The 22,094-nt window shown below is 49.8% G+C and overlaps 1 protein-coding gene across 3 annotated transcripts; it reads right to left on the bottom strand.

The window, feature by feature from the left end:
- Positions 1-9,289: 9,289 nt before the first annotated feature.
- On the bottom strand, positions 9,290-21,250 carry KNSTRN (kinetochore localized astrin (SPAG5) binding protein). 3 transcript variants are annotated; one of them, XM_051822510.2, is made up of 9 exons: positions 20,632-21,250; positions 20,389-20,480; positions 16,820-16,952; positions 16,176-16,223; positions 13,941-14,046; positions 13,621-13,714; positions 11,401-11,456; positions 10,641-10,715; positions 9,290-9,991 (listed from the first exon to the last, which is right to left on the bottom strand). In XM_051822510.2, the coding sequence occupies exons 1-9, from the start codon at positions 20,838-20,840 to the stop codon at positions 9,860-9,862; spliced, it is 945 nt and encodes a 314-aa protein (XP_051678470.1). In that variant the 5' UTR covers positions 20,841-21,250; the 3' UTR covers positions 9,290-9,859. The 3 variants fall into 3 exon arrangements, 2 of the variants coding, with proteins under 2 accessions (XP_051678470.1, XP_051678471.2); XR_007910449.2 differs by lacking the exon at positions 9,290-9,991 and adding an exon at positions 11,603-11,708 and having other exon boundaries at positions 10,660-10,715; XM_051822511.2 differs by lacking the exons at positions 9,290-9,991; positions 10,641-10,715; positions 11,401-11,456 and adding an exon at positions 12,908-13,043.
- Positions 21,251-22,094: the final 844 nt, after the last annotated feature.

The following is a 22,094-nucleotide window of genomic DNA, read 5'->3' as shown; positions in this document are numbered from 1 at the left end:
CTCTGAGCTGGGTACTACATACAGAGGACCTGACAGAGGGGACCCAAAACAGGGACTTGAGAAGGAAGGTAGGGGATACCAGAGACGTGCTGGGGCTTGTCTACATAAGTTTGGGTCATGCTGGGATCTACACTTAATGGGAGTTCAGATTGAAAAGCTGTCTGTCTGTGAAAGGGAGAATTGAACTCTGACCCAGAACTAATGAATGAAATATCCAGGAAATACCCTCTAAGGGACCAGGGATTCAAGTTTACAGGAACTGAGATCTGGCGAGGTAAGGAAGATGATGGAACAAAGACCTAGTCTCCGTCATTCTGCTCATTACCCAAAAGATAGATAAAACTGGAATTTATCCCTTGTCCCTGAATCCCAATTCAGTCTCACGAACTATTGTTCCTGCCCCCACCCCCTGCATTCTTTCCCCAGCTTGGAAGCCCGTGGGCCAAACTTAACCTGTATGACGTGTTCAGTCTGTGTGCATGCTGCCAGTTGGTCATCCACCTCTGAGGATTTATTTTCTTTGAATAAATTTGTTCTGGCTGTGAGTTCGTATTCTGTCTCCTCTCTGTTCTGCACGCTTTTCCTTACAGAAGGCATTTAGAGGAGCAGAGGGATGGAGCTCTTGTCAGGATCTGGGGTAAAGGAAGGATTCACTGAGGCATGGAGCCCGGAGCCCATGGCTTCGCTCAAAACTGCTCCCTGTCTCATTGACAAATTCATCTCCGAGAAAGGAAGAGCAGAATGCCGTTCTCGGCCCGACAGCCTAACAGGCTGTCGGAGTCTAGCATCTGGTCGAGGAGTCCTTGACAAACGTCAGAGAGTGAGTGGCCCTGGCCTGAATTTCAAAGTTACGCCAAGAGCTTCTTCTCCCAGTCTTGCGCTGATCCCCGCCAAAAGGAACTGAGTTGGAGCAGACCAACACTCCCACAGCTGAGCTGAGAAGTATGATGGGTGGGGCCTCCGGCTTTACAGCTTGTGAGGACTCCAAAAGTACAGGGAGCCGACTCTGGGCAGGAAAGCGTGGCTCCCGCCAACACCATCTGGCTGTCAGGGCCTGGTGTCTGGCCGAGAGATCTTTGGAAGCACCGGAGAGTAGCCCCAGTCGGGATCCGTCGGTTATCCCAAGGCCTTCTCCGGGTCCCACACAAGGGGGAGGCGGCTTGTCAGGGACTGGCAGCCGGCCAAGAGATTTTCAGAACACACCGGGAAGTACCCCGCCAGAGTGCTTCAGTCACCTAAAGGCCTTTTCCCAGCGAAGGGCGGATCCACACCCGAGAGAGGGGCTAGAACAGAGTCTCAGCTCCAGGGGATTGCTCAGGCCTCATCAGCACTCCTAGCCCTTGAGTCTTACCCGCTAAACGCAGGGACCCAGTGTTTTTGAGAGAGAGAGAGAGTTGATACGGAGGAGAGTGAAACTCCCCGAAAAACAGAAGAGAAGCGGTCCGCTTGCTCACCCGCCTGCCGAGATGATCCGATGCCGCGGGGACCCACAAGGGGACCCTAGTCAAGAAACCAAAATGTTACAGGTGAAGCAGAAGCGGCCTCAGTTCTCTGTCTCAGGCGAAAGGGGAATTATCGCTCAGACGAGGCAGAGAGAGAAAAGCAGGATTTATTTAAGTTGGAAACCTCCTGCTGAAGTGGCTGGGAGGAGGGTTCCGTGAGAGGAAGACCTGAGGGGCTGCTGGTAGTTGGGTTCTTAAGCACAATTTTGGGGAAGAAAGAAAGAAAAAAAAAAACTTGTCAATCAATTACAACGCAGGGGAGGGGGGAGGACAAAACCCCTCAAGAGACCTGATTTGTAATCTGATTTGCCCTGTCTGGCTTGCTCGTGATAAAAAAAAATGCCTTCTAGAGGGTGGGATAGAGAACTTGTTTTCACGGTAAAACTGTGAGCGCAGCAGGATGGAATGGCCGCTCCTTCGCTGTTCTCACAGGTTGGAAGCTCCCAAGGAGTGGGGCAGGCACGTCTGCTTTGCTGAAGGCAGCTTTTAGGGAAAACAGCAGTGGGGTTCAGCGCTTTTTTTCCTCCCTCCCTCCTTCCCTCTAGCCCTTCCTCCTCCTCTTTGTGGAGGGTGGTCCCCAGATTCAGCGCTTTGACCTGAAGGTCAACTTTTGGAGGAACCAAGCTGGCTCCTCACAGCCACTGCGCAGTACAACGTGGGGAGGAGTTTTACCTGCTTCCCACCCAGCAAAACTTCGTCCAGGAGAAGAGGTGGGGGAGGGGGAAAGGTGGAAAGAACTGGACCCCCTCCTGTACAGGCCCCAGTCTGAATACCGACTGTGCCCTCAGCACTCTCCTAAGATGCCCTCCTGGCCTATCAGACGAAGCTGGGTCCTCAGTGTCTCCCAAGACACCCACCTGAGCCATCAGGAGTACTTTTCTTCATTATTTCTCTTTACTAAGCCTCACTCCCTCTACTCTCTGTCTCATGTCTGAATTCTTTCTTGTATGAGGAAAGGAACCCCTGAGCAGCCGATCTTGGGTAACACCATCACTTCTGCCTCCCAGAGTCGGCCTTAGCTGGAAGCCAGAATTCGGATGCAGGTGTCTAAACCACTAGGGTAAGCATCCACCCCCTTTACTAATTTTAACAATTTTTAATAACTGGTGGGAAACAAAGCTAGCCATCATCTTAACTGAAGTCTCTTTCGGCAGCGAAAACCCAGCAAGCTAAAACAGCAACACTCAGCCTTGTTCTAAGGCACACAGGTACCGTTTCCAGTTCTCCCTCCATCCCACACCATTTTCCTGGGTCCTTGGCACACAGGATGGCTATGAAGGGCAGGGTTTGTCTGGGTCCTTGACTGACACACCAGATGCAGTCCAGGACAGAGAATAGACAGCTGTGGAGACAGTGCCTCAAGTATTAAGCCCTTCCCAGCAAGGTCAGGACACAGAGCCGGGCAGAAGACACATGGACCACACTGGGTCTGTCCTGGCCTCAGGAATGGTGGCTCAGGCACTTGGAAACTTGCACATTGCCAGATCTCACCACAGCCACCAGCCCAGGCTCCACAATCCAAATTAAAAACCAAAGCCACAAACTCATAGACAGAACCCATGCAAAAGCCTTGGGCAAGCCCAGTATCTCTCACCCCAACAGGCACCACACAGCATGAACTCACTGACAAATCAAGCAGGTATCCAAAATATCAGAGGCAAAGAAGTGAAAAAACAAAGCTGGGGCCGCAGCCTGTGAGGCTGGCATTCCATATCAGAGAGTGCTCCTCTGCTTCCAATCCAGCTCTCTGCTAATGCATCTGGGAAAGCAGCGGAAGATGGTCCAGGCAACAAATGCCCATCAGCTGGAGGACAGGTAACTACTGATCCATTCAACAACACAGATGAGTGACAGAGACATCATGTTTAGCTAACGGACACCTGATGCGAGAGTCCCCATGTGCAAGCCCATTTGTCCGAGGCAGCACTGAGGGAGGGAGGGTTTCTGTTGCAGTAGTGCTTGCCCCTAGAGCAGGGGCAGCGATCACCCACCTGCGCATCTGAGGCTACTGTGCTTCGGTAAGCGTCAGTCTGTTCCCTTTGTAAAACGTGATAGACAGTACCTAGGATCTGTCATCTTGGCCATTTAGTGTACAATTCGGTGACATTAAGCACATACACAATATTACGCAACTGTCACCACCATCCCAAATAGAAACTTGGTACCTGATAACCTCCTCTCTCAGGGCAGCTGACCTCTGGATGAATGTGCCTCCTCCTGCTACCTCATCTCAGGATTTTTCAACCATGTAGGAAGAGCAAGGGAGCAAACACAACTTTAGAGACAGGACAGGTGGTAGTCAGAGGGGATGAGGGTTTTCCTTTTCTTTTTTGGCTTAGTTTTAAATTGATAGTAATTTGAGTCTTCAGGGCAGTATGCTTTGGTGTGGGTAGAGAGGAGAGGAGTTGCTGTAGCTGAAGTTAGGAGTGAGATTTAAGAAGGGGGCCGGCGCTGTGGTACAGCGGGTTAATGCCCTGGCCTAAAGCGCCGGCATGAGACCTGGCTGCTCCACTTTTGATCCAGCTCTCTGCTATGGCCTGGGAAAACAGTAGATGGCCCAAGTCCTTGGGCCCCTGCACCCGCGTGGGAGACCTAGAGGAAGCTCCTGGCTCCTGGCTTCAGGTCAGCACAGCTCCGGCTGTTGGGGGCCAATTGAAGAGTGAACCATCGGAGAGAAGAACTCTCTGTCTCTGCCTCTCCTCTCTCTGTGTTAACTCTGACTCTCAAATAAATAACTAAATAAATCTGTAAAAAGAGAGAGATTTAAGAAGGGAATCCTTTGTAAAGGCAGCTTCTGAGCTTTAACAATACCTTCACCATCCTAGGGGTTCAGCTGCTGAGGAATCCATGCCTGATTTTTAAATTTTATTTATTTAAGTACAGAGAGAGAAGGAGAGAGAGAAGTCTCCATCCACTGGTTTATTCCCCAAATGGCCACAACGGCCAATGCTGGGCCAGGCCCAAGCCAGGAGCTTCTTCCAGGTCTCCTACATGGATGCAAGGGCCCAAGCACTTGGACCATCTTCTACTGCTTTCCCACACATATTAGCAGGAAGTTGGATTGGAAGTAGAGCAGCTAGGCTTGAACTAGCACCCACGTGGGATGCCGGCAGTGCAGGTGGAGGCTTAACCTTCTATGCCACAGCCCCAGCCCCCACCTGATTATTTTTTAACCACACGTGAACACCATCTGTTTTTAAGGGGTATGATGTGATGTTCTGATACATGTATTCATCATACACTGCTCAAACCAGGGTAAGCACATCTACCTCCTCAAACCTTGACCACTTCTTTGTGGTGAGAATATTTAAAATCCTTCCCTCTAGCTATCTTGAAACACACAGTACACCATGGTTAGGTATAGTCACTACGGTGCAGCAGAACAGCAGAACTTATGTCTCTTATCTAACTAGAACCTAGTACCCCTGACCCTCTTCCCATCCCTCCCTTGCCAGATTGGTTTTTCTCAAACACTCATGCTGGGTGCCCGCTCAGAATCTGTCCCTGGGGGGTGGGCACTAGCATGGTGGCCAAGATGCCCGCATCCCACATTAGTGTGTATTCAACCTCCCGCTTTCTGCCAACGCACACCCAGGGCAGCTGCAGGTGATGGTTCAAGTAGTTGGGTCCCTGACACCCATGTGGGAGACCCAGATTGAGTTCTGCGCTCCCAGCTTTGGGCTGGCCCAGTCCTGGCTGCTGTGGGCATTTGGGGAATGGGTCAGCATGTGGAAGATCTGTGTTTCAAATAAAATAAAAATACATAAAAATATAAAAATCTGTTAGTGATGCTTACTGCATAGACTTGCAGTTTCCAGACTATGAGACAAGGTATCATGGAACACTGCAGAAAGCTCACAAGGATGCTGTGGGATATTTATTATTTTTAAAGATTTATTTATTTGTTTGAAAGAAGGAGAGGGAGAGGAGGGAGAGGGGGAGGGGGAGGGATCTTCCATCCACTGGTTTACTCCCCAAATGGCTGCAATGGCCAGGGCTGGGACAGACCAAAGCCAGGAGCCAGGGGTTTTGTCCAGGTCTCCCATGTGGGTTCAGGGTTCTAAGGGCTTGGGCCATCTTCCACTGCTTTCCCAGGTGCATTAGCAGGGAGCTGGAACGGAAGTGGAGCAGCCGGGTCTTGAACCTGCACCCATGTGGGATGTCAGAACTACAGGTAGAGGCTTAACCTCCTAAGCCACAGCGCCAGCCCCCTATGGGATATTTTAAACTTTTGAGGGAATCAAAGGTATACCCAATACCACATGCACTACAGCTCAAAGCAGGACCATGTCAACACCACAGCGAGTTATATTCCTTTCAGCATGAAACAGGAAAGGTGGCAGTGTCTAATTTGATGCCAAGGTTTGAGAACTTGAGCAGTACCCAACATCCCATCAGTAGATAGTTTTTTAAAAATGAAAAATATAGCAGCTGTCATTGTGGCACAGCAGGTTAAACCATCGCCTGTGACACCAGCATCCCTTATGGGCAATGGTTCAAGTCCCGGCTGCTCCACTCTGATCCAGCTCCCCAACTAACATACCTGGGAAAATAGCAGAGGGTGGCCCAAGTGCTTGGGCACCTGCCACCCAGGACCTGGATGAAGGTCCTGACTCCTGATGGAAGATCTTTTTCTCTTTCCTCCTCTTTCTGTAACCCTGCCTCTCAAATAAACAAACACATCTTTGAAAACAATGAAAAATATAATTTAGATTTATGTGTATTATTGTTCTAAACCCCTAAGTTGTTAGGATACAAGTATTTGTTGTTTGGACTTTTTCACTTAATAAAATAGGTCTGTTAGTTATTTCCTTTGGTGTGTCCCTGAAATCACAGACACTGAAGGAAGCATGAATTAAGAAAGTTTGGAAGCTTCTCTCTGGCCTTAGAAGGTTAAAAACCCCCCACTTCTCAACATGACTTTCAACATTCTTCAAAACTTCTGTTAGAATCACTTACCTTCCATTCCATTTCCGAGTTCAGATCCTCTTCTGCAGTACCGGCATCCCACATGATACCTGCTGGTTGTTCAACTGTCTGCAGTTCTCTCCAAGACTGCGTGCCAGCTGTGAAAGGGTTAGTCATACTTGCTGCGCATGGCAGAGGGTTACAGGCAGCACAGGAAGAGGGGTGACCGGAGCATGGGTGGCCCATTTCAAGTTCTCAGTTCAGGAGACGCTCATCCTCACTCCTCTGGAACCCTCAGAACAAGCCTGGAGCCCTGACACTCCCTGGAGCCCCACCCCCACCCCACTTTCCAGGGAGCCTCCGAGTTACTCTGCCTTCAAGCCCCATTCACGTCCTTCAACAACGAACTAGCCACACTTTAGTACTAGAAGACTCCAGTGCACCACACAAGCAGCGGTCAATAAAGTGCTGCTCCCTAGCGCCTGCCCCATTGGCTTCCCGACTCTTAGCCTCTGAGGCTGGGAATCTCCCGGGATGCTCCAGCTTCCTGTAGCATCTGTAGTTCCTATAGCTGAACTCCAGACCTGACTGAGTACCCAGAACACCTCCCTGTGCACAGAAAGACACACGGAGTAGCACCGATCAAAGAGGGAGTGAGGAAAGGCAAGAGTATAAAAAATGCTGGCTGGGGGATTCCAATTCAATCCCATCAAGGTGGCATGTACCATTGCCATCTCACTAGTCCAAGTGATCAATTTCAGTTCACAATTGATCATAACGATAAGTCTAAGAGTCAAAGAGATCACATAAACAAGACTAGTGTCTGCTAATACTATCTGATAGAATTTAGAAGGAGAGAACGATCCAACATGGGAAGCAGGATACACAGCAGACTCACAGAATGGCAGATGTCCTAAACAGCACTCTGGCCTCAGAATTAGCCATTAAGGCATTCGGATCTGGCTGAAGAGCCCATGAGACTATTTTAGGCATGGAAAGCCAAGACACTCTGGCAAAACCAAAACCAAAACCAAACCAACCAAGCAAACACACACACAAAACCTAAATGAAAGATCACTGTGAGATCCCAGTGGAAAGAACAGGGCCATCAAAGAAGGAGGTACCTTTCTCTGAAGAGAGAACTTCTACTTTGACTATGATCTTGTCTAAATAAGATCGGAGTTGGTGAACTCAAAAGGCTTCCATAGCCTTGGGAAATCATGACAAGAGCCTAGGGTGATTACTGACGCCATAAACAAGAGTGTCAATTTGTTAAGTCAACAACAGGAGTCACTGTGCACTTAGTCCTCATGTAGGATATCTGTCAATGTGTTGTACAATGTGAATTAATGCTATAACTAGTACTCAAACAGTATTTTACACTTTGTTTCGGTGTGGGTGCAAACTGTTGAAATATTTACTTAATATATGCTAAATTGATCTTCTGTATATAAAGATAATTGAAAATGAATCTTGATGCTAATGGAATTGGAGTGGGAGATGGGAGGGTTGTTATGGGAGGTGGGAGGGAAGTTATGGGGGGAGGAAGCCATTTTAATCCATAAACTGTACTTTGGAAATTTATATTCATTAAAGTTAAAAAAAAAATGCTGGCTGGCAGTGCTCAGAACTCTGGGGTCAAGATCCTCTGGAAGACAGCCAGGAGCGGGCAGGGTCTCCCCACTGGGGGAAATTAGGAACCACAGGCATTCAGGTAGTCACAGTTGCAGCAGTGAATTCCAGGTCTGGCAAGGAGATGCGATTCCCATAATCAAGTCTCCACTTTCTTTCCAAGAAGGAAATGTTCATTTTTGGGGACTAAAAATGCCACTTTCAAATTTAAGTAAACAAACCCTTTACAGTGTAAACATTCTGAAAGTGAGTAGAATATTTAGCCCTCTTATCGGTGAGAATTAATTACCCTCCTATCTGAGACTTCAGGCCAGGGTTGTGGCGCAGTGGGTTAAGCCGCTGCCTGTTACACTGTATCAGAGTGCCTGCTCCAGTCCCAGCTGCCCCATTTCCACTCCAGCTTGCTGCTAACCCAGCTGGGAAAGCAGCAGAAGACGCTCCAGGTACGTGGGCCCCCGCACCCATGTGGGAGACTCAGATGCTGTTCTAGGCTCCTGGCTTCAGCCTGGCCCAGCCCAGGCCATTGCAGCCATTTGAGGAGTAAACCAGTGGAAGATCTCTGTATCTGTCACTCTGCCTTTCAAATAAATAGTTTAAAAAAATCATGGAAAAGTGGAATTAAAAGATAACGTCTAAAAAATTGAGACACAGCTAACAATGCGTGAGGGGACACGTCATTTCAGCCTTTACACGAGGATGGGGTGCTATGTGGCTTCACTGGGTGGCTCTGGGCAGCCAGTGATGCTGAAGGGTAGAGCGGGAAGGTTTGGTGAAGAATGGGGGAAGGTGTAGAAAGAATGGGAGATTACCAAAACTAAGAAGGAAAACTTGACTGTGCCTTTCGTAAGCCAGAGGGGAGACCTACCTTGGACTTTAGGCCATGGGACTGGAGTTACCTAGGGCACCAGGCCCAGGACTGGCTGTGCAGAGCAAACAGCAGGTATGGACCACGTGTAAGAGTACAGGAAGAACAGAGGCAGTAAGCGGCCACACAGCCAGCGAATGCAGCACGACACCTCCCGCCTCAAACAAGAACACCCCCAGGGGAGCACCCAAGGCTCCAGGAAGACAGGCAACTCTGGGTACATGAGAATACCATGTGCCTGGGAACCAGCCTAGTTCAACCACATCCAGTTGACACACTTAGGTTAAAGGCTGTTTTCATTCCTTAATGTTATAGTCAGAACACTTAGGGAAATATTTATTTCAAAAGTAGCACTTAAAAAAACAAAACAAAACAAATGCAATTTAGATTAAAAGCTCCAAGGTGTATTGTTTCAGGTAGGCGTTATTACTATCTATACCCTTTCACCCCATTTACTAAGCCAAAAAGCTTCAGGCAACTTCAAGTTTGTAAATTTACAAGGAGGTAGGGGACAGAATGTGTTCCAGATCAGCAGGTGACAGCTCGGCTCCTGTCGGATGTCTCCGTGGAGTACCTGCGCTCCACTGAGATTCAAATTTTCCCCCTGCAAATCTGCACGTGACCTTTTAGATCTTCTGGCTGTGGCTGGTTTCATCTCCCGATTGCAATGGTGGGCTGCTTTGTTGCCTAGGACACCGATCCACGCTTCCAGGTCCCCTCTTGTGGCCTCCATTCTTTACCCACAAGGCTCAGGAGAGCCGTCCAGTCTGAGAGTTGGCAGAACTAGCTTCGAGGAGCCGCCACTCCAGCATCAAGTGTCCTTAGTCCTACTGCAGAAACTGTTTTCTCTCTGGGGATGGTGAGTCCTAGAAGATCACGGCCAGGAAGATGTCCGAGGAGGCTTCCTCTCAGTTTACCCCCAAGAGGAAGCCACCTGACCGCTTGCTTTCTATTACATTTCTAGTAGCTTCTCCATTTCCTCAAGGGTTGCTGTAAAATCATTTACTTGACTGTTACATAAGGTTTGCTGTTCCAAGAATCGAGCCCTTTCTTCTTCTTTCATCTTCAACTTTACCTTTAAGGCCTGCATGGAAAGACATTCCAGAGAAAAACACGCACACAGGAAACTCCCGAGTCAGAGGAAAGAAAATCTCCTCACAGAACGTCATGCTTCTATCCACCAAAGAGGTCCACTGGCATCCCAACAGACCAGCAGACATCACGTTTCCTTAGGGCTTGCTTATCTGGGCTGGTCTGAGGAGCTATCCCTCTACACTACACTCTCATACCTAAACTGGAGCAATGAAATCCTGTCTGGTCAGTGCAATATTCCATCCAAGCCCAAGAGCCTGGGCTTCTCAGTAAGTCTCCTGGCCATGTCAAGTTTCCACATAATGGACCACACAAGTCTTAACTCCCAGTGTGCAGCAAGCTACTGTTCTGCCTCATGTCCTGGAGACGGAACATTTCTAAGAGTCTTCAGGAACAGAAAAAGACACTCAGTAGGAAACACTAGTGAAATCCAAAGGAAGTCTTGGCACGAAGACAATGTAAGAAGTTAATATTAAGGAAACTGCATTTGCTTTATTACCTTTTCAGCATTTCTATAAATCTAAAATTCTTTCAAAATAGTTCATAAAAATAAACAGAAAAATAGGAAACACAGACTCCTCCCTGAACCCATTTATCGTGGTAGGCAACGGTAACCATTCTGGGTGATGCCAGCCTCTCACCTGTAATTCCTCCATCTGCTTTTTGGCTGTTTCATTAAAAAGCTTCAGTTCATCTTGCAAAGTTTCTAACAGCAACTAAGAGGAAAGTACAATGTAGTAAACAAACCTCCATGTAAAGCAGTCATGACCGCTGAAGGCCCTTCTGCTCATCCAGCCACCCACTGAGCATCGAGGCACCTACGGGGCTCCCTGCTGAGCTCCCCGCAGGGAGGAACTCGGTCATGACCCCACCACAGCACGCTCTGTGCTCCTCAGACTTTATGAACAGAACGTAGCAGTCACAGAAGAGGTGACCTGCTTAGTGTTCTGCGATCTCTAAGGTGATAAATATCTCTGAGAAAGATCACAGGAGTTTGAGAGACTTGAAGCCCAAACAATTACCTTCTTACTTCTTACAAAAAGAAGCTCAGAATTAAAACTTAACAGGTTTGACCTTGACCTTGGCATCACATAGTTCTTGGCAAGGGAATAAGGGAAGAGATGTGGCAAAGTGCAGAACGGACAAACCAGAGAGCTCTCCATACAGGTCCACCCTGTTAGGTTTCACAGTAGCACATTTTCAGTTTAGACTCACTCACACTGGTAAGCACAAAGCTACCTCTAAAGTAAAATATGCTATATTGAGTACATGTCTGGTCGTTCTCTCCTATCGGGGACAATCAAAGATTACTTCTGAGGATTGCTGTGCACATGGGGGAGACTTTGAGACTCCCAGAGGCCCAGAATCCCTCGGCCTGACCCATTCACACCCAACCCTCACCATAGAGTCTGTGTGATCCGTGGCGGGGGTCTGCTGTGGCACCAGGGTCTCACCGCCTAAAACCAATGGGTATGACAGTCAGCCTCATTTAGCACACTTACTTTAAACAAAAGAAAGCAGAGGCCCCACCAGGGACAGAAGGGCTTTTATTCATGAGGGAAATTAAGTGTCCAGTCCTAGACGTTCTCTCCCGCGTTCTCACCCTGGTAGGGTCACCCACGCCATTCACAGCTGCTGCACTTCCCCCGTGTCTCTAGATTTCAGTATGCCAAAAAAATCACTCTACTCTCCTTATCCCAGCTGAAAATCTGTACAAAGAAAATGTAGTTTTTTGTTTACAGTATAAAAACTACCTTTAAAAAATATTATGATCTATTTATTTGCAATGAGACAGAGAAACACACAGACAGAGCTCCAGAAATGCCCGCGATGGCTAGAGATGGGCTGGGCTGGGCCGGAGCAATCCAGGTCTCCCATGTGACTGGCAAGAACCCAATTACTTAAGCAAACCTGGGCATTCCGATGTGGGATACAGGTGTCTTAACTGCTGGGCTAAACCCTTACCCTACAAAACTGTTTTTAAAAGCCTTTCAAGCCTTAAAAAATTGTTGTTTTTCGTTAACAGTGTGTGCACACAGTTAACTTAAATCATCAAAATGTTTACAGTTACTGCAAAGAATATCCTAAACCTGTAACCCACAGGTTAATCACAGTCAGCATTTTTTATTATAAATTAAAAAAATACATTTATTTGAGAAGCAGAAAGAGTGAGACAGACAGAGCTCCCATCATTGGTCTAATCATTCCATGTCTCCCATGAGGTGACAGGAACCCAACTACATGAGCCATCACTGTTGTTTCCCAGGGTCTGCATTAGCAGGAAGCTGGAGTCAGAAGCCTGGGCCACAGCAGGCATCTTTTTTTTCTTTTTTTTTTTTTTTTTTTTTTTTTTTTTTTTTTTTTGACAGGCAGAGTGGACAGTGAGAGAGAGAGAGACAGAGAGAAAGGTCTTCCTTTTGCCGTTGGTTCACCCTCCAATGGCCGCCGCGGCCGGCGCGCTGCGGCCGGCGCACCGCGCTGATCCGATGGCAGGAGCCAGGATCCAGGTGCTTTTCCTGGTCTCCCATGGGGTGCAGGGCCCAAGCACCTGGGCCATCCTCCACTGCACTCCCTGGCCACAGCAGAGGGCTGGCCTGGAAGAGGGGCAACCGGGACAGAATCCGGCTCCCCGACCGGGACTAGAACCCGGTGTGCCGGCGCCGCTAGGCGGAGGATTAGCCTAGTGAGCCGCGGCGCCGGCCTACAGCAGGCATCTTAACTGTTGGGCTCAACATTCGCCTCAGACTTGGCATTCTTCAATTCCACGAGGCCTCAGCCCTTTTCTGGCCATTCTGTGGCTCCTCTTGCACTCTTTGGGCAACTCCTTTTTCCGGTCTCTTCTTTGCTAAACTCTGCTGTCCAGGGACAGGGTCAGAACTTGAGTCCCATGTCAACCACAGAATCTGCTGGATTCTGTGACTAGCTAGGTTCAGGACCCCTTGCAAAAGTATTCTCCTTTACCTCTTGCCATCAAGGAGTCACCAGCATGCTGTTATCTCCCATGAAAGGAGCAAAATATTTCTGGTCTGTTTGCAACTTTAAACCTGTTGGCACCAAATGAATGGCATAAAGAGTTTAGATAAGAAAGAGATAGGGGCCAGCACTTGGCACAGCACCTATTCCATATGGGTGCAGGTTCAATCCTGGCTGGTCCACTTCCAATCCAGCTTCTTGATGATGTGCCTGAGACAGTAGTAGAAGAAGACCCAAGTCCTTGGGCCCCTGCACCCACGTGGGAGACCTGGAAGAAACTCCTGGCTTCTTCATGGTCAGCTCTAGCCATTGTGGCCATTTGGGGAATGAACTGGCAGATGGAAGACCTTATCTCTCTGACTCTCCAACCCGCCCCCCCCCCCCCCCCCGCCAACCCCCGTAACTCTGCCTTTCAAATAAAGAAAAGAAAGAAGAGAAAGAAAGATGTTTCTGTCTTCAGTCATTTGAAATTCTGTCGGGCAGGCCAAATGAACACTGTATGGAAACAAACAGAAGCTCTCAAAGCACTTTAGTGCTTTGTCATGCAACCTTTGCCCTGCCTGGACCAGCTGATGCCACACTGCTAGTCAGCTCAGGAAGGTGGACCTGTGCTGTTCTCTTTGAAGGCAGCTGTGTGTGTTCTCTTACCTGGGTTAAGGCCCTTGCTCTCCAAAATTGCCAAACAGTTGTCCTGAAACTTCTCTAGAAGCTCTACCTTCTGGGTCAGGTCCTTCAGCTCTCCCTGTGGTGGTGGCGCACAGTCAGTCGGGAACCCTCCCAGACTCCACGAGTAGACAGCCTTCCTCCCCCTTGCTCCTGGACAGCGCCAGCACGAGCCTGGCTGCTTCTCTCTGTGCGGTCAGGCAGTCAGGCACTGCAAGCCTGCTCCTCCCCAGAGCGCCATCCCTCAAGACCGCACACGCAGTGCCCAGTGGCAGCTAGTGACAGAGGTGTGGTGGGCTTCTCACCTGAGTTTCTGTCAACTTCTGGTGCAACTGCTTGTTGACGGCCTCTAAGAGCTGGTTCTTGTCTTTGAGCTCTTCCTCTGATTTCTGCTTACCCAGTGGTTTATAACTGCAACAGGTGTATTTACATGGAGGGGGACTGAATGTACGCTATGGAGTTACACAAACAGGGTTCCCCACATCATAGTGGATGATCTACAGTGAGCTGCCCAACCTCCCTAAGGCTCTGTTTCCCCATTTCTAAAATAGGATAATATTCGCAGTTCATATTATTATAAGAGGGACTGGCGCTGTGGCATAGTGGGTAAAACTGCCACCTGCAGTGCCGGCATCCCATATGGGTGATGTTTTTGAGTCTGGGCTGCTCCACTTCCAATCCAGCTCTCTGCTATGGCCTGGGAAAGCAGTGGAAGACGGCCCAAGTCCTTGGGCCCCTGCACCCATGTGGGAGACCTGGAAGAAGCTCCTGGCTTCGGATCGGCCCAGCTCCTGCCGTTGTGGTCATTTGGGGAGTGAACCAGCGGATGGAAGACCTCTCTTTCTCTCTCTGCTTCTCCTTCTGTGTAACTCTGACTATCAAATAAATAAATCTTTAAAAAATAAGGGAGATAACATGAATGATCCAGAACCTGCCTACTGGTCCACAATGAATATTTCATAAGTAGCCATTACCATCATCAATATTCAAAACTTCTTTTTGAAATTCTCAGTCTCCCTTCCCCCTCCATATTTGTCAATTATTTATCAAAAGAAACTATTCCTCAGGCATGTAATATCATGTTTCACTGTTCAGGAACACAGGTCAGTGACAAACTTCTACAGAACTTAAACTCTTTCCAGGGCCGGCACCATGGCTCACTTGATTAATCCTCCGCCTGTGGCGCCAGCATCCCATATGGGCACCGGGTTCTAGTCCCAGTTGCTCCTCTTCCAGTCCAGCTCTCTGCTGTGGCCCAGGAAGGCAGTGAAGGATGGCCCAAGTGTTTGGGCCCCTGGACCCGCATGGGAGACCGGGAGGAAGCACCTGGCTCCTGGCTTCAGATTGGCGCAGCGTCGGCCATAGTGGCCATTTGGGGGGTGAACCAACGGAAGGAAGACATTTCTCTTTGTCTCTCTCACTGTCTAACTCTGTCAATTAAAAAAATAAAAAGAAAGAAAGGAACTCTTTCCATCACTAAATCTCTCTGCACCATGCAGGATACTAGCTTTCTGCATCTCAACAGCTGTCATAGGATCATAGTTCCCGTAAACATCTGCACATGCCTTCTTTCTTGGTTCAGCCACAGCAAACTTACAGAGAGCTGCACCTCCGCCCGCAGGGAGACAATGAACACTCCAAGGACACAAGCTGCAGAGGTTTGGCCAGAGGCCCTGATCTCAGGTTTCATCAAGCGCTGGAAGCCAGGACAGTTGTGCTCGACACCCATGTCCCTCTCAAGCGGAGATATGGATGGTGCCTCAATCTTTCCCACTACAATTTTGTCTTCAAAACATTAAGGAGACCTTCCATCCATGGGTCAACTCCCCAAATGCCAGTAACAGCCAGGGCTGGGCCAGGCTGAAACCAGGAGGCTGGAACTCAATTTAGGTTTCCCGTGTGGTTGGAAGAGACCCAAACACTGAAGCCGTCACTGCTGCCTCCCAGGGTGCGCATCAGCAAGAAGGCGGAAGTGAAGGCAGAGCTGGGACTTGAACCAGGCGACCCACAATGGCGTGCGGGTTCCTGAGCAGTGTCTCAACTACCACCCCAGATGCCGGCCCTCCAAACTTGTTAAACACAAATCTGGAATTAGAACGTATCTTTGTGAACTTTTAATTTATTATTTTAAAATTCAGGACTGTAAAACTTCCAAGCCAGCTTTGACAGGGAGAGATGGATCATTCTACAGAATTCCAATTCCACCTCCACCACCACCACAATATTCATGCTGAGATCAGCAGCTCCCCTCGGCCCTCCTCCCGTGAAGGCTTCACAATCCTACTGCTGTGGCATAGTCTGTGCTGGGCTTGATTCTGATTAGCAACGGTCTCGACAGGAAGCCCCAAAAGATGGCAGCACCAGTGATTTTACACCTCAACAGTGATTACAACTGGCCGGGCCTCACTGCTGAAACACCCACTCAGGTTTCTGGGGTGGTACACAGAGCTTGATGATCACAAATCCCATGAGTGATCTCAACCAGGATTGAGATCCACTACTGCAAAACGGCAGCCGGGCCCATTTTTCTGGGTGCTCACCTCTTCTTGACATTCCTCCTGATGGCAGTGTCCGCAGCTCTCAGCTGCCTAGAGGAGCAAGCACAGATCAGCTAATTAGAGAGCCGTGGAACCACTGTGCTGTGCTGCGAACAAGGCAGAACAGAGATGACACGCGAGGCAAACAGCACCGGCTCGCCTGCTCTGGGGGCCCCAGCAACACTGCTTCAGCATGGACTACGCAAAAGGCTCATGGTCAGGGAGAGGGCTCTCGGGACCAACAATCTGCTCCTGGCCCTGCCCAAGTCAGCATGTCAGCCTCGCTCACCAGGGAACCGAGACCTGAGCAGGGGGCACACACGTGCTCCACTGCAGGTGGAGTCTGCTCTGACTGGCAACCTCGGCTAACAACTAAGTCTCGCCCCCCATGACCACCACTCAGGGCTGCTATGTGACCATGGCACTGCCCTTTGTATGCTTAAAGCAGGTGGCGAGAGGAGAGAACACCTCTCACCTGAGCCCTTGCTGTCTCTCCAGAAGGGGCCAACGCACAGGCCCTGACAAACAGCTCAACACTATGCCAGTCGTTCAGGAGCCCTGTGCACCCAGAGCCCTATTTCCTAATTCTCAGTACTGCACAGTTTCTAGCAAGAAGTTCCCACTGGATGCCAACAGGTGACTCTCACCCATTCTCTCGCCTCGGTTTGGTGATTTTCGTGATTTCGTTCTCTGAGCCTCCTGAATGAACGTGTCTGGAAACATCCACGTCTTTGGACTTAACAGGTAAAAGACTCTTAGAAGTGGCTCGAGCTTGTGTGTCTGCAAAGGAAAACAGGCAGGTGAAACCTCAGGCATCAAGACCAGACAGGTGCAACCCTGTAACAAACGCTGCATTTTCACACCAGCCACGCTCAGTCTGCTCAGGTCAACTCTAAAGAATAAGCCTTCTACACTAAATGGCAATAGAGATTAAAATACCTGACCGTCACAGCAGTGTGCCTGATGACACATCAAATGAGAGGACAGAGATAGAGCTGTGAGCAGAGGCTGATCTGAGCCACGCACTTCCCGAACACGACCGTGGAAGTTAGCAGAGCAAAGCAAACACTGCTCACTCAGGCACCAGAGGAATCGTGCCACTTAGCAGTTCCCTAAGGCAGTGCCCAAGCTGCTCTGAGTTTTGCTTTTGGTGGCTGCCAAGTCCTTTACACCAGAATGTCTCCCCAACCCCTCTCAGAGACATCTCTGTGTCCCCGGTGCCTGCGTAGAGGTCCACTGACCTTCGGGTCGGACCCCTCCTCGTCCCCTCTTCCAGGCTGGCTGCCTCCCCCACGGGCCCCTGCAGCGTGTTTATCCTTCACTAAGTCTGGAGGGCCTTTATTTGGCAACCCTTCTGGTCTGCTCTCTGGGCCTTGCTGGATGATCAGAGAAATGGCCTTGCCAAGGACCGCACCTCCTTGCCTCACGTTACAACTACACATGCTATGACCACCAGGCACGGTAACAGCAAATCCAAGCGACTGATTCTGGAGTTAAGCTTCACACTCACACAACACTCACACAAATGTAAAATGGTCCTTTGAGCTCAACTTCAGAGGCTTATCAAGCTGAAAAAACTAGGTACACGGGCTGGCATTGTGGTGCAGCGGGTTAAGCCACAACCACCCACGTGGGAGACCTGGATGGAGTTCTAGGCTCCTTGCCTTGGCCTGACCTAGCCCTGACCATTGTGGCCATTTGAGGAGTGAACAGAGGCTGGAAGATCTCTGCCTGTGTCTCGCTCTCGCTCTGTATCTCTGCCTTTCAAACAAATCTTAACAAGAAAAGCAAAAAATACGACTGTGAGATTAGAAAATTTCATAACCGGACTTGATAAAATCTTAATTGGGTAACAAGCTGTACAAGCTTGAAATAAATGAGGCCAACATTTTTTTTTTTATAAGATTTATTTATTTATTTTGAAAGACTGAGAATGAGATCTTCCATCTGCTGGTTTACCCCCACAGATGGCCACAAGAGCCAACATGGGGCCAGGCTGAAGCCAGGAGCTTCTTCCAGAGTGCAGGGGCTCAAGCACTTGGGTCATCTTCTATTGCTTTCTCAGGACATTAGCAGGGAGGTGGACCCGAAGTGGAACAGCCCGGACAGGAACTGGCACCTATATGGGACGCTGGCAACGCAGGTGGCAGCTTAACCTGCTATGCTGTAACACTGGCGCCTCAGGCCAATTTTCTTTTATAGGTACATTTACTGGACACCTGTCCTCTCTATTTTCATTACTCTTAACAAAAGCAAATATTACATGTTTTTTTTTAAGGTGTCTGAAGTAAAAGGAAACTCTGGGGTAATATATTTATCTTCTTCTACCATAAGTATCAAGGTATATATAATAACAAATAGACCTCATGTAAAACAGAGTTAATGGTAAACTGATAAAAATTCACACTTCATTGACTGGAATTGATTCTATTAACCCACATTTGTCAGAAACCATGGTTTGCTTTGTAGGAACAATGTGGTAGGATGTAACAAACACTGTCTCTTAAAAGGGGAGACAGGGAGGAAAACCAGCTCTTGTCAATTGAGGGAAGGAAACTTGCTTTTCACTATCATTTCCTAACTTTTTTTTTTTAATATGCATATACTACCTATTAAAAAAAACTTAAAAAGCAGGGGCCGGCGCTGTGGCCACTGCCTGTAGTGCTGGCATCCCATATGGGCACTGGTTTGAGACTCCACTGCTCCACTTCCAACCCAGCTCTCTGCTATGGCCTGGGAAAGTAGTAGAAGATGCCCCAAGTCCTTGGGACCCTGCATTCGTGTGGGAGACCTGGAAGAAGCTCCTGGCTCTTGGCTTCGGACTGGCCAGCAAACCAGCAGATGGAAGATTTCTCTCTCTCTGCCTCTCTGCTACTCTGCCTTTCAAATAAATAAATAAATCATTCATAAAAACTGGGCCGGAGCCGCGGCTCACTAGGCTAATCCTCTGCCTGCGGCGCCAGCACCCCGGGTTCTAGTTCCGGCTGGGGCGCCGGATTCTGTCCTGGTTGTTCCTCTTCCAGTCCAGCTCTCTGCTGTGGCCCGGGAAGGCAGTGGGGGATGGCCCAAGTGCTTGGGCCCTGCACCCGCATGGGAGACCAGGAGGAAGCACCTGGCTTCTGGCTTCGGATGGGCGCAGTGCGCTGGCTGTAGCAGCCATTTGGGGGGTGAACCAACGGAAAAAGGAAGACCTTTCTCTGTCTCTCTCTAACTCTGCCTGTCAAAAAAAAAAAAAAAAAAAAAAAAACCACCTTAAAAAACAACCAACTTATGCTCTAAGTCAAGACAGAAAACCTAGTGACAGCCTAAAACTGTTCATCTACCGCAGTTGCAGAAAGCTTGCAAGGAGGCAGGGAGAGGCAGTCACTGGTGCTGAGCCAGGGGCACTGCACCTGCAGGGAACAGAGGCGCTGTGGAGACCTGGGGCCAGTTCCTCCCGCCACGCCCAGTCCCTGCCAATGCCAAGAATGCCACTCCTCAGGTGTTCTGAGGTAACACACACAAAAAAACCCTTTCAGCCTCCAGAGAAAAGCCTATTTACCTTGAAGATTAACTGTCCCCTAGCACATCAGCCAGCTGCAGAGAATTCTTGGAAGGGGCCATAAACAGATGCGCCATAACGGCACGCACACGACAGTTTTCTCCTGTCGAGAGCTAACTCCATGCCATCATCTCCCCATGAGGCTGTCCCAGGACCGCTAACCCCCGGAGATGACTTCCAAGCACAAGCAAAGCAAGATGGCAAAGCAGCTAACAGCCATTCTCTCTCCTCCCAGGTCTCAAACCCTCTGGCTAGGCTTGACACACACACCCCCGCCTTCACTCAAAGGTTATTGATCGTGCTTATGAGAGAGCCCCTGTGCAGACACAAGGTGAACCAGCAATCCCACGACTCCCCTCCCCAGCATCTCACTGCCCCTACATTCCTGCCTGACCACAAGGTTCCGCCAGGTAGCCGAGTCTGGAAATAAAACGGACCACCGTCTAAAAAGGGGTCCCTAGCTTAACGGTCATCGTATTATACAACCCACAGCGAGAACGGAACGGTCGGCGTGGTGCAGACAGGAAGGGTTCCGGCCAGGACTAAAAAATCCTAACTGCCATCAAAAACCTGGACAGCCTGGTTCTAGGGGGCCCAGCAGGTCTTCAGAGCCCACGGGATGCCCGCATCTCGTTCCCCGCCACACCCACGGCGGGTCCGCAGGGCGACACCCACCTGCGGGCAAGCCGCCGCTCAGCAAGGGGGGCTGCAGGCTGTACACCGTCTTAACCACGCTGGTCATCGTAAGCAGGCTGCACGGCTGGGCCCTGGAAGGAGCAAGACGAACGTTACCCAGCGCTCGGCCACGGCGACCGAATGGTCGCGGGCCCGGCGTCGGGGAAGAGCAAACCCTCCACTCGCAGCCCTGCCCGCCCGCCCTCACATCCAGCCCTCTCCCTCGTCCCGGAAAAGTCGAACCCAGGCGCCCGCCGCTCCCGCCCGCAGTCCTTGTTGCTCTGGTTCAAAAGACGCTCAGCAGCAACCGCCGCGCCGCCGGCTGAGCCCGCCGCCTCGGTTTCAAAGGGCAACTTCCGGTAGCTGGGAGGGAAGGGGCGCGGCTCGCGTTCCGGAGGTGGCCCTGTTGTACGGAAGGCCCTGTCGGAGGCCGCCGCTCTGGGGGCTGCCATGCTGTACGGAAAGACCGAGCGGAGGCCGGCGGCCAGATAGTGAGCCGCACTTCGCGTACCTGATTGGAGCTAATGAGCCGCCGGCGTCATATTCCAGCCTGGGGACGCAAACGTGGCCGCGTTTAGAGTCAGTGTCATAATCCTCTTTATTTAGTCTGTCATGGCTGGGGATGCTGTCAGGAGCGGAGATTATTTATATGAGAACTGCGCACTACAGGGTGCGGAGTAACAGGTAAGGCTGAAGATGGCGGCCACCTGTGCCTGTGTGCTTAGGTGCCTGAGGCACCTACCTGCCTGTCCGACTTAAATAGCACTTACCCATATTTTAAAGATCCACAGCTGTTCCTAATAGACCGGGCAGAGTTGTCAGTCATTTAGTACTTGTACTCATTTCATTCAATAAATATTCACAGAGCACTCACTCTAAGAGGGTGGGTCGGGGTGAGCGAGAACAAATTACAAGACTGACCTTGGCTCTACCTTCATGGAGTTTATATTCTAGGAAACGGAGAGTAAATATTTTTTTAAAAAATCACGCAAGTAGCCGGCGCCGTGGCTCAATAGGCTAATCCTCCACCTTGCGGCGCCGGCACACCGGGTTCTAGTCCCGGTTGGGGCGCCGGATTCTGTCCCGGTTGCCCCTCTTCCAGGCCAGCTCTCTGCTATGGCCAGGGAGTGCAGTGGAGGATGGCCCAGGTGCTTGGGCCCTGCACCCCATGGGAGACCAGGAAAAGCACCTGGCTCCTGGCTCCTGCCAGGATCAGCGCGGTGCGCCGGCTGCAGCGGCGGCCATTGGAGGGTGAACCAACGGCAAAAGGAAGACCTTTCTCTCTCTGTCTCTCTCTCTCACTGTCCACTCTGCCTGTCAAAAAAAAAAAAAAAAAAATCACGCAAGTAATTTGCCAATTGTGGTAACTGAAGGAAAATTACAAGACGCTATGAGACAGAAAAGTGGGGAAACCTGGTTTAAGTTGATGAGTCAGGGCAGATGTTTCACACAACAGTCTTAAGATGCTGTTTGGGTGGGGACCAGCTCCCTGTTAATGGCCTGGAAAAAGCAGCAAAAGATGGCCCAAGTGCTTGAGCCCTTGCACTCCAAAACTCCTGGCTCCTGGCTTCTGATCAGCCCAGCTCCAGCTGTTGTGGCCATTTGGACAGTGACCCAGTGGATGGAAGATCTCTCTCTCTATCTCTCTCTCCCTGCCTCTCTGTAACTCTCTGCCTTTCAAATAAATAAATTAAAAAAAAAAAAAA

This window comes from Oryctolagus cuniculus, chromosome 12, assembly GCF_964237555.1.
Source record: "Oryctolagus cuniculus chromosome 12, mOryCun1.1, whole genome shotgun sequence".
NCBI lineage: Eukaryota > Metazoa > Chordata > Mammalia > Lagomorpha > Leporidae > Oryctolagus > Oryctolagus cuniculus.
Note: the sequence above shows the minus strand (reverse complement) of the source record. Positions and strands in the feature narration are given on the sequence as shown.